Below are 12,851 nucleotides of genomic sequence, written 5' to 3' on the forward strand. Positions count from 1 at the left end.
GTTCTAACATTATCTAACATCAAGAGTTGTCTTCTCATAGATCTGATAATTAATTTCAAAGCTACAGGTTTTACTTTCCTTTCTCCACTTTTTCATTGTTAACATTTAATGTCACACAGTATGGATGTTTTCCTAAGAAACCAATTATATTAAAATTTACAATCATGTTTCATAAGGAGCAAGAGGAGGTTCTAAATTTTCCACAGTTTTTCCTGTTCTGGCAGCTATATTGACTTAATGATTAACCCGTCCACTGATCAGCAGGGCCTGAACACAAAACATTAAGTATCAGTCAAAAGCATACTATTACACATAACCTAAACACTCTTCTCCCACCCTGTCCTTCTCCACCCTAACCTGCCATGCCCCTTTTCCAAGGCCCTGACCCTTCTCTGAAGTCCTGCCCTGCTCACTCCATCTTCCCACCTTCCATTGCTCACTTTCTACCACCCTCACTCTCTTTCATAGGCTGGGGCAGGGAGCTGAGGTACAGGAAGGGACTTGGAGTGCAGCCTCTGGCCTAGCAGCACTTGCCTTGGGTGGCTTCTAGTTGGTGATACAGTGGAGTTAAAGCAGGTTCCCTGTCTGCTCTGGCTCCACACCACTCCCGGAAGCTACTGGCAGCATGGTGGGATGGGGAGGTAGGTGTCTCTGCCCACTGCCCCCCACCTATAACCACCACACCTGAACTTCCATTGGCTGCAGTTACCAGTCAAGAGAAACTGCAATGGTGGTGCTCAGTGCAGAAGTGGTTCGGGGCAGTGCGTGGAAGCAATGTAGGGCCATGGCAGGCAGGGAACCTCCTTTGGTCCCAGTGCACTGCCAGACTTTTAGTGACTGATGTCACAGTGTGGCCTCAGGAGCCTTTGAGAGATCGAGCCCAATTCCGGGAGACTTCCAGTGAAACCAGAAGGGGGGACAACCCTATAGGCCTATCATCAATGCAGTTGCACTAGTGAAAATGCTTATTATTGTCATGATTTACACTGTGGCAGTGAATTTTCCTGTGCTTAAAAAAATAACAATATTAAAGGCAAAGGCAAAATGCACCATTATCACGCACATCTGCACTCAGGGCTTCCAGATGAAGTTCCAGTATGGACAAGGCCTTAGTCAGTGTATAATAGTCACAAGAGAGAGAGAAAGGTCATACATGCATAATACACTTTTAACAGGCTTCCCAGAACAGCAGTAGGAAGTCAGAGACATTTAAGCTGACAATCACACAGAGATATTATAGCTATAAAGTCATCAATCCATCCAGCATAAATCAGCACCCTATTTTAATAACATAAAAGGTGCATAGGCCAGTTGCTGACCTGGCATGCTACACAGGGATGAATGTCACTCACTCACCCTTTCCTGTGCTGAAAACTTGATCACTTTTTTTTTTTTTTTCCCCCATTCTTTTAGGTTTCCCACCTTTTCTAGCTAAGCCCGCTATGTATTATATAAAGGGATCTGGATACTTAGGCTTAAAAAAAAACCTGTCCCTTTCTAACCATTCTTTTTGTGGGTGATCTTTAGGATAAGTAGACAGGATCACTGAGGGCAGAGGGCAATTGTATGAGGGTCCTGAGCTCAGGGAGGGCCCAAAATATCTGTCTGATCTGTGTGTAAATAAAGCAAAATGGGGAAAGGTCAGGTCCCAGAGAACATGATGTTTTGGGGCCTTGACATTTTTCTCATGGGCTGTTAGGTGGTAGGCACTTACCTGTACTTAAGAAAAAAATATAGGTAAGGTTGATGGGTAGCAGCATTTAATATGTCAGCTTCACAACACTTTCAATAACAATTCATATACTTGGGAAACTTCTCTTCACATATTAGCCTGGAGGGTGCAGTTTGACATATCCCATCAGGTTACTTCAGTCACATTCTCTTAGAACACGTCAAAACGGATTTGTCATAATGCAACCTGACCAGGACAAGTCCATAGTGATGTCTCACAATGTGACATCAAGTCAATTTCTTTCAAAGAACAGGATTACAAGTTCAACTAATATGCAATTGGGGTGGGAGGGGAGGAACAAGGAGAGGAAAGGTGCTTTTTTCCTTCACTAAAATGACTTGCTAGGTGATGTGAGCATTTCTGGGTTTTGGCAGCTCAGATTACTCCCACTAGGAGCAAATATTTTTAGCTGCTGGAGCACACAGTGAAATGACACAAACGAATCTGGAAAGTTAAGATGTTAAAATTCAGGTAAGTAAATTGGCAGGAGATATTACAACTGCTCTTGGTGTCCTTTGGGAGTGAGTATGGGGAGAACATTTTAATATTAAGAAAAGGAGACTATATGAAGGACCTAAGACCACTTCTATTTAAGCTCTGTATTTTTTGTGTGTAATATGCCAAGGTGGTTAACCACGACTATGACATAGGGAAATAGCTTCTTAGTGATTGGGTGTTTTATTAGAATGAAGTTTTTATTTAGCTTCTGAACAACTATTTTTTTCAAATAGAACAAAAGAAAATGAAACAATTTGATAATCAGAGTAATTCACTCAAGGGTATGTCTACACAGCAAAGTTATTTTGAAATAACAGCCCTTTCCTAGCGTCTACACAGCCAAACCGTTATTTTGAAATAAATTTGAAATAGCGGAGCGCTTATTTCAAATTTAGTAAATCTCATTCCATGAGGAATAACACCAAATTCAAAATAGCTATTTTGAAATAAGTGCTGTATAGACACTTATTTCTAAATGGGGGCCTCCAGCCTTCCCAGGGTGCCCTGGTGGCCACTCCAGCCTCAACCAAGAACACTTCTCTTTCTCCTCCACTCCCTGGAGACCTTAAAGGGGCAGACTCTGGCAACAGTGCCTGTGCCAGCTCCAAGCCTACCAGCCCAGAGCCAACAGTCACTGCCCTTGACCCAGTGGCCCCAAAACATGAGCCAGCAAGCCACTGGCAGCCAGCCCCCACTGTTCCCCAGGAGCAGTCTGCCAGCTCCCAGGAGACTGCCAGGGTCCAGAGAAGGTGGGTGCCTTCCTACTCCAAGGTGGAGATCATGGACCTTATTCAGGTTTGGGGGGATGCCCCCAATGTCCATGATCTCCGCATTAGATGGAGGAATGTGGCCATCTATGGCAGGATAGCTGCCAGCCTGCCACCAAAGGCCACATGCAAACCCAGGAGCAGGTCTGCATGAAAATCAAGTTTGTCCAGTGAGATCCCCACCCCTGAGACCTCAGCTTTCTCTCCAACTTCTTTCCATTGCTTCCCCCTTCCAGCTCCCTCCTCCCAGGTTTCCCCCTCCCTTCTCCCACCCTCTTTTCTCCCTTCTCCCTCCTCCCTTCCTTAGTCTCACCAGAGTTTCATCCTCCCCACCCAGTTTTGTTAAATAAAGAGAGTTTGTGTTCATGAAAATATAGGTATTTTATTTTACAACAGGAAGGAGCGTTGGGGAGGGGTAAGTGGAAGGATGTGAGGGAGGAATGAGGCACAATCCCCCAGTGGGGCAGTCCAGGGTGGATCTTAGTATTCTTCAAGGTGGAAGCTCTCCCACAGGGCCTCCTGGATACTGACAGCCCCCTGATGGACCTACCGGATGGCAGCCTGCAAAAAGTGCAGCCAGGCTCACAGTAACACATCTACGAGAAGCACCAGAGTGGGGCAGCTCCGGCTCCATGTCGCAGAGTGCTGTGGTCTCCTGAGTGAGGGCAATCAAAGCACGCAGAGACAAAATGCTTTGCTGTCCCTCATCAAAGTAGATAAGCAAGCAGGGAAACGTGAGCACTGGGGCTGTGTCTAGACTACAGCCCTTTGTCGGCAGCCCCGTTATTCCTTGTGGAATGAGGTTTACCGGGGCTGCTGACAAAGGGCTTTGATGTCGACAGGGGAGCGTCCAGACTAGTGCGCTGAGCGGACAAACAGCTAATCAGCTTTTTGTCGGCTCAGTGCGGCAGCCATGTAAATTTAAATGAAGCCGCGATCATTTTAATTGCGGCTTCATTTGACTTTGCCAAACAAACAAATCTACATGGCTCCGTCAGCGGAGCCATGTAGTTTAGCTGTACCCTGGCTGTCCGGGGGCAGGCCCTTTAAGCACATACATCAGATAGCCTCAGGCATCATCCCCTCACATTACATCCTGACCTGGTGCCCTGCTGGAACTGGTTCTGGATGGCCTTAAATGCGATTTTGAGTCCACTCAGTGTGGACCTGCTATTTTGAAATAGCAAAATGTTTCTGGTATTTTGTTTACAAGCTGTTTGTGGCAGGGGCTCTCTGTTCTGTGTTTGTACAACACCTAGTACAATGAGGACCTTGCACAGGACAAGGGCTCCTCAGTGCTACTGTGATACAAATGATAAGTACTGATTACCATATATCTGAAGTCATTGATCAACTTCCAGACAGGGACATCCTTGTGATTTATGGGAACATACATAGTGCTATTAACTTAGTGCCCCTATGAACAACAGCAATCCAGAGGGTGGGGAATGGTGATTTTTTTAGAGGTGTAATTTTATAATCTTCAACAACACACTAATGTATTTTAAACTAAAGTTCTGTTGACTGAAAGAGTAAATTCAGAAAACTGACAGCATATAGCTGGGGTTAGCAAATGATTGTTAAATGGCTTAATTACCTCTTGAATGGCTCTCTCACAGGTTTGGTGTTCTAATAGAGATGGCAGACTTTTTCACTTTTAAGCTAGCTAGAGCCTCTCCCAAGAAAGTAGAGCCACAGAATAAGGATCAGAAGAGGCGAGTGAGCAGATATTAAGACCCAGCTGTGCCTCAAATTTTTGGGAGCCGTAGGCCTCTGTTTCTCCTATGTATGAGTAAGGACAGACCTGCTGCCAGATTTCTGTTGTTCTATCAATATTTTTCTTAGAAGTGCTAATTTGGAAGATATTGACAACAAAGCCTAATTCTTTCACCAAGGCCCTCTGGGTTATCAATATCATTTTAAGGATGATACTAAAGCATAGTCACTCCCTATGGACAGGCAAAGTATTTTAACAGTTGTTGCAGCCATTCAGTAGCTATGGTTCAGTATAAAGATTGGTTTATATCTTGCATCATAACAGTATTATTATGATCTTTGACATGCCAGTTTGTTTCATCAAATATGTATGTACATTTCCAATATTCATAAAGCACAAACGAAGGCAATAACATACCTTTCACAACCAGGTTTCCTGAGTTCCTAGCAACTCCAAATGGATTCATTGCTATACAAGTGAACACTCCCGCATCTGTTTTTGTAATGTTATATATCTTGAGACTGCCATCCTCTCCCATAAAGATCCTAAAAAATATACAGATAGATAGATTTACACAGATATTGTGCCAACTTCCTGTACAGGAACTGTAATAAAAGTAGCATCATATTGTTAATATTCAGATACTGTGATAATGATTATACTTTTCTACAGCAAACTAAATGTATTCCAATTATTTTTCAGTTCCAACTCTTAACTATCAAATATAATTTAAATGGGGCTACTATATGGTGGGTGAATAACTGGCTGGATAACCATTCTCAGAGATTAGGTATTAATGGTTCACAGTCATGCTGGAAGGACTTCGGGTACGTCTACACTACAGCGCTAATTCGAACTAACTTAGTTCAAATTAGTTAATTCGAACTAAGCTAATTCGAACTAACGCATCTAGAACTAAAAACTAGTTCGAATTAGTGTTTTGCTAATTCGAACTAGCGCGTCCACACTGATTGGACACAGGGGCGCATTTAAGGGCGTCTGAAACCGGTTCTGGCAGGGCATCAGGTCAGTAGTTGCTTTGTGTGGCTGCTATCTGAGGCTATCTGAGGCTCGTGCTTAAAGGGACCCCCCCGGACAGCCGGTTCACAGCTTTTCCTGCGTGCTTGCCAGCCTCGCCGAGGGACAGCAAAGCGTTGGTCTCTGCGCCCATCTGTGTTGGTGCTTCCCTTCGGGGACGCCGCCGCAGGTGGGACCATGGAGCCAGAGCTCGCCCTGCACCTTCTGGTGCACTTTCTGGACTTGCTGCTGCAAGCCTGCCACCAATGGCTTGAGGCTGCCTGGCACCACCTGGTGCACGTCAGCCCCCTGCCTCTCTGACTGGCCGCCCTGGGGGCCATGGAGGAGCCGCGGCGGCACCCCGGCACTGGCGTGCCCCGCCGCATCTGGACACCAGCAGCGACTGGTGGGACCGCATCATCCTGGAGCGCTGGGAAGACCGACAGTGGACCCAGAACTTCAGGATGAGGAGGGACACCTTCCTGGAACTAACGGACATTAGTTCGAACTAACTTTGTAGTGTAGACATACCCATAATGAGTGGAGTTCTACGGGGGTCTGTTTTGGGACCATTTCTGTTCAATATCATCATCAACTATTTAGATGATGTGATAGAGAGTACACTTATTAAGTTTGCAGATGAAACCAAGCTGGAAGGGGTTGCAACTGCTTTGGAGGATAAAGTCATAATTCAAAATGCTGTGGACAAACTGGAGAAATGGTCTGAGGTAAATAGGATGAAGTTTAATAAGGACAAATGCAAAGGACTCCACTTAGGAACAATGCATTTCACACACACAGAATGGGAAGCGACTGTCTAGAAAGGAGTACTGCAGAAGGAGATCTAGGGGTTATAGTGGACCACAAGCTAAACAGGAGTCAATAGTGGACCACAAGCTAAACATGAGCCAACACTGTTGCAAAAAAAGCAAACATGATTCTGGGATGCATTAACAGGAGTGTTGTGAGCAAGACACGAGAAGTCATACTTCCACTCTACTCTGCACTGTTTAGGCCTCAGTTCTGGGTACCACATTTCAAGAAAAATGTGGAGAAATTGGAGAAGGTCCAGAGAAGAGCAACAAAAAAAGCTCTAGAAAATATGAGTTAGAAGGGAAAGCTGAAAGAATTGGGTTTGTTTAGTTTGGAAAAGAGAAGACTGAGAGGGGACATGATAGTGGTTTTCAGGTATCGAAAAGGGGGTCACAGGGAGGAAAGGGGAGAATTGTTCTCCTGATAATAGGATGAGAAGCAATGGGCTTAAACTGCAGCAAGAGAGGTTTAGGTTGAACATTAAGAAAAACTTCTTCGCTGTCAGGGTGGTTAAAGACTGGAATAAATTACCTAGGGAGGTTGCGGAATCTCTATCACTGGAGATATGAAAGAGCAGACTATCTATCAGGGGTGATGTAGACAGTGCTTGGTCCTGCCCCTTGAGGGCAGGGGACTGGACTTGATGATCTCTCTAGGTCCCTTCCAGTTCTAGTGTTCTATGATTCTATAAACGAGAATTGACCATAAACATCCAGTCCAATTTTCTGTGCCCTTCTGTGTTCAATGCTGGATGTTTCAAAAGAAGAAATAAAATCCCAATAATGGAGCTAATTGTGTTACTTTATACTAGAGGGGTTTTCTCCCCCTCTCTTCCCCTGACCTCAGATGGCAAATCACTTATGATGTGAAATATAAGGACTGACAGCCAGTGTAATTTTGCTAGTTTTACAAAAAGTTGTTAGCAAGCTAGAGGAGAGTCTGAAACACCACCTCACAGGCAATGAAAACATAAAAAACACAGCTTTGTTATATTGCCCTATGAAATCATCTTCTTCTACGAAATCATCTTTTTAGTGGCTGTGTTTTACATTGCCCAGTTAAGCACTGATTTGTGAGTACTGACTAGATTATACTGGCTAATATTATGAGAATCTCAAAGATAATGGTGAGACATGTGGGGAGGAAGTTGGAGAAATATATACCAGATAAAAATAGTGACGATTTATCTGAACTGTCTCAAGCAGTATAAACCCAAGACAGTACCATGCCTGAATTTTGTATTTCAGGTTCATCACTGATTTTTATTTCTTTGAGTCAATGTGGTGTTTCAGAGTGCAAGCCAGTGCAGAATTTGGCCCAAGTTCTTGCTAGTTAAACTTTAAGGGAGCTTGAACAAGGACTCAACATTGTGTCACCTCCCTGTTAATGAATACAGAGAGATAACATTAGACTTTTTGCTGTGTCTTTTTATAGGCACATATACAATGTGCAACCATCCAGAGGTGGGAAAATTAATTTCAAATCTGAGTTAAATGGAGCCATAAATACTAGAGATAAAAAGAGACGGAATTTTCTGGCAGAGGGGCAGATATAAATCTGATTAAAAAAAACAGTTCACATAAGAAAAAAATTGAATATAAGTCTCACAGCCAGGGTGTTCAATATTTACAATGTAATTTTAGATGATTTAGCATTTAAATTATTAAAGCAAATGAACAACTAGAGTGCAAAAGGAAGTTGGCAGTAATATAAAATATATTACATATATACAAAATATTATTGGATCTTGTATTCCGACATGTATTTATATCCTTGTGTTTAGCTGCATAACATACCATGGTCTATGTTCTACTTTTGGTTTCAATTCTCATTTAGTTAAGAGCCATTCTGTGAAGGTGAATACAGTATCTGGCCCAAGTTTTGATGAAGTACAAATACTAACTCTTTGTGGAGCACCTCTGTGAACTGCATGAACAAATTCTGATTTGCTTGGAGACAGATACATTATTACAGACTGTGTTCAAGTAACTGTCAAATGAAAGGGAGCTCTCACACCTGTGTTTAGTGTGCTGGGTGATGAGGTGTGGATATAAAAGTTAGCTCTCTGGGGGGTGTTTTGTAAGGGGGCTTTCAGTTTACTGCTCTTGCTGAAACTGCAGGATACTTTCATAGGACTTAGAACTGACTAAATTTATCTTCAGATCTGCATTGTCACCACGTGTAATTCTTGTTCCTTATTTCCAGCACTGATCATGACCTAAATATGACCTTTTTTTGGTGGGTGAGGTGAGGCAAAATAAAGGTTCGGATTCTCTTCAACGCCACTGAAATCAGGGAAGGGAGAGATTTGCCATGGTCCCTAAAGATGTGTCTAACCAGCACCTTTACCTCGAAACAAAGCATCAAATTTCAAAATAAAGTACTATTTTGACAAATCTCTTAACCCTCGTGGAATGAGAGTGACAAGGATGCCAGGACTGCGTGCCCATTTTTTCAAAATATGTTTCAAAATAACAGGTGCATTTAAAGACACAGAATAACTATTTCACGATACTGGCGGTATCCCAAAACAGCTCCGCTGTGTAGACATAGCCTACATTAATTAACAACAAGAAGTCCTGTGGCACCTTGTAGACTAACAGATTTATTGGAGCATAAGCTTTCGTGGGCAAAGTTAATTAGGAGCCCAACTCCCCCCTATACACCACTTAAGTACTTTAGAAAAATCCATCTATAAATCATACACTACTCTAACTAGTGAACAAAGAAGGTAAATGTGAAGTCAATTTAACCTCCCCATGTCATGCAGAGGAACTTTGTAGCTAGAATGGGACTTATTTATTACTAGATCATAACTACCCTTAATATAGCCACATTGGGAAGAAAAATAAGATGGATTCATTAAGATTTTACCTGCAGAGCTGCCTTTTGTGAGACATTGGTCAGCACTGGAAGTGGATTGGAGAGAAGAATAGATGCCCACTAAGTCACTTCCCTCCCCCTTTCCTCTGCCCTTGGCAAGAGCAAGAAGGACTCATGGAAAGTATTATGACTGTGTACTTCCCAAGGCTGCTGGGGTGCTGCAACTATCAATTGTGCGGGACGATGCCTCAGGCCACACTAATGTTGATGACAAGATTACTACACTTCCACATCTTTGGATGGTCAACAAATTCACTAATACATAGCAAAGTCAAGGGTAGAAAATATTCCCTTTGAGAAATCCACCAGTGCCTTGTACATCTGCCTCTTTATTCCCCACACAGAACGTCATTTTATACAGTAGTTGTGCTTGCCTCGCTATGCCAAAGAATTTGCCAAATGTGCACTAGTGAAAAAGCAATAGGGGCTCTTTTGCAGCACAGCTTGAGTGTCTCAGCTTACAGACCGGGTTGAATGACATCCCTAAAGTTTTATCAACAGCCAAGAGCTTTAATGCAGCCAAAGGGTTGGTCCTAGAATGGACAAGTCTTTGGGATGCCCTGTGCATGAGGAGCTGCAATGAAGGCACTTGATTTTGCTGCACAAGCATGCAGTGCAGTAGGAGATGAAAGAGGATGACCAGACAAGACCATCTATTGAGCTGTCATGTACAGGGGCACAGCAGCATTTGGGACAACAAGTGTGTCTAAATTACATGGCTCCATCAATGGAGCCATGTAGATTAGGCTGATCGGCAAAGGGAAATGAAGCCGCGATTATGAATCGCGGCTTCATTTAAATTTAAATGGTTGATCAGCTGTTTGTTGGCTCAGCACCGCGGCCATTTAAATTTAAATGAAGCCACAATTCATAATCGCGGCTTCATTTCCCTTTGCCAAACAAACAAATCTAGATGGCTCCGTCGACGGAGCCATGTAGTTTAGACATACCCCAAGTTACAAGAGCTGCCACAGGTGGTGTATATAGCCATTCTGAATTCTTGGGTGAAGGGAAAGTTTTACCTGCTGGGTTTGCAGTAGAAAGAGGAAAGGATTTGGCTGTAAGTGAATATCCTTGTTGATTTGATTATGAGGCTGCTGAGGTGCATTCACATGCATACAGTTAGTAGCATGGTAAGAAAGTAAATTTGGATTTAACAGCCATAAATCAAAACAGTTCAAAATCAACCTACCTTAGTAACATATGAACAAAGAGGTAGACTGTTATCTCTAATGACATACCAACTAGCTAACATTTTCAGCTAAGAATGGCTGGACACAGAAGAATAAACTAGCACTTTTTAATTGACATAATTAAGCTAGACATCAGTGCAAGAAACTCAGGTATCTCTCTTAATCAACTGTGGAGAGAGCTGTGAGGGTTGTGTTTGAAAGAAGGATGTACATCAGTATGAAGAACCATCTTTGGAAAACGTTTCAGGCTCTGTTCTGCAAGCTTGACTTGCATTTAAAATAGGGCTATGCCGCAATTGCTGTGTGATGGGGAACCTGCCCCACACTGGGCTCTCAGGAGTTAATAGAGCCCTATGGAGGCAGCTAATCACAGAAGGGCTTCTGGGAGCAGCTACTCAGGGTTGGAAATTGCAGACCAGCATGAGTCACTTGCTGGAACTTGAGGAAGGAGAAAGAATGTCTGACTAGCATGCAGAGGACATCAAGCTCCCAGGACAGAGCAGTGCCACAGGCAGAGAATCGGGGAGCTAAGGGATGCGCTTGTTGTACACCAGGAATCAGCAGGCTGAGGCTCTGAGGCAAGGGAAAGGGTGCTATGGCCACAGGTAAATCTACTGTGGAGTCAGAGGGAAGGTTGGAAGCAGTGACCATCTACACAGGGTCCTTGGGCCAGGAGGCAAAATAGTGAACAGACCTGGGTCCTTCCCCTGATGCCACTCTATATAGTGGCTGGACACTGTGATACTCACTCCCCTTCCCCCCAAGAGTGCAGCACAGCTGGAGGGCCGTGTCACACTGAGGGTGGCATGGTCCTGGAAGTGATGTGAGACCCTGGAACAGAAGTGATAGTACAAGATATCACCAGAAGAGTGTGCACTGGTGAACAGAGCTAATCCCTGGGATGGCAAGCAGGAGGTGCCACACTGGTGAGTTGAAACCCCCCTCCCATCATATGCAGCTACATGGCCAAGAGAAAATATTGGTGACAAAATAGAATTAGGTGACTAACAAGCAAAGACTGTGCATTCTGTATAGTGAAAATCAAAGACTATTTCACTTGTGGATCACCATATAATCACACGCTGCATGCTTGAATTATAACTCAGACTGAGCAGGAGTTAGAGAGTTTAATCAGATATTATGTATTTATTATTCATTTGTATTGTGGTAGCTCTCTTCATTATCATACGTAATTTTCCCCTTTAGGTATTCTCGCCTTTTTTTCCATATCTACCCTGATTGAATTAGCACTGATGTAACACTCCTATTTCTGTATCCCTACTATCTCTTTCTTTCACTTCATGCATCTGATGAAGTGAGTTGCAACTCATGAAAGTTTATGCCATAATAAAATTGTTAGTCTTTAAAGTGCCACTGGACTCCTTGTTGTTTGCATTCTAATGTAAAATGTATGAAGTTAATCCATCTCTCTGAGAGAGATTACTGCTGCTGATGGTTCATTTCCTGACTGTAGCTGCAAACTCAGATATGCTTCTATATTGTTTTATAGAAATCTAGACTGGCATGCAGTTGGACAAAATGATTACTGTATATTGTGCATGGCATCTTGGGTACGCACATGTTTATTTACCAGGATTGCTTACTGTCCACTCAGAAGTTGGTCAGATAATCCTAGACCCAGGGATTCACTCACAGTAATGCTTAAATTATCAGCCAATTTGAAACTCAACATGAACAAAATCTATGCTGGCAAAGAGAAACTATGGCATAAGCCAGTGGAAGTTTTCAAATGGTTTTAGAATTTGAAGTCACATTATCTACAAATTAGGAAGCTGGCAATAAATAGAAGCAAAGGCATAATTATTTCAAAGGGTATTGAATACATAATTAACTAAAAGAAAAGGCAGTTGAAGCAAAGAGTGTGAGTTTATTTCTGGAAAAGGAAGAGGATACAGAGCATGGCAGAAAAGCAAAACAAAATTTAAATACATCCAGAAAAATAATGTGGTGAAATCCTCAATTTCATTCAGAGAATTGGGCTGATTGGCCTGTTCCTTGTATTTTTCTGTATGTCTGTTAGGGTATGTCTACACTAGTTCGTTAGTTCGAGCTAGGTAGGGTAATTAGGGCAACCGGAGTTGCAAATGAAGCCCAGGATTTAAGTATCCCGGGCTTCATTTGCATGTTCCCGGGCGCCACAATTTTTAAATCCCCCTTAGTCTGAACTCCGTGCTTGCGGCTACACGCGGCACAGTTCGAATTAGAGATCC

General features: G+C 43.1%; 1 protein-coding gene across 3 annotated transcripts in view; it reads right to left on the reverse strand.

Moving 5' to 3' along the window:
* Positions 1-12,851, reverse strand: part of CNTN6 (contactin-6) — a 150,174-nt gene that overhangs the window by 43,618 nt on the left and 93,705 nt on the right. For all 3 annotated transcript variants that reach the window (XM_075938670.2, XM_006122484.5, XM_075938669.2), the window contains one exon: positions 5,132-5,259. In XM_075938670.2, coding sequence (XP_075794785.2) covers positions 5,132-5,259 — 128 coding nt within the window. The remainder of the gene's footprint in view (positions 1-5,131; positions 5,260-12,851) is intronic.

The sequence above is a fragment of the Pelodiscus sinensis genome, chromosome 11 (genome assembly GCF_052426305.1).
Source record: "Pelodiscus sinensis isolate ZL-2025 chromosome 11, ASM5242630v1, whole genome shotgun sequence".
Taxonomy (NCBI): Eukaryota; Metazoa; Chordata; order Testudines; family Trionychidae; genus Pelodiscus; species Pelodiscus sinensis.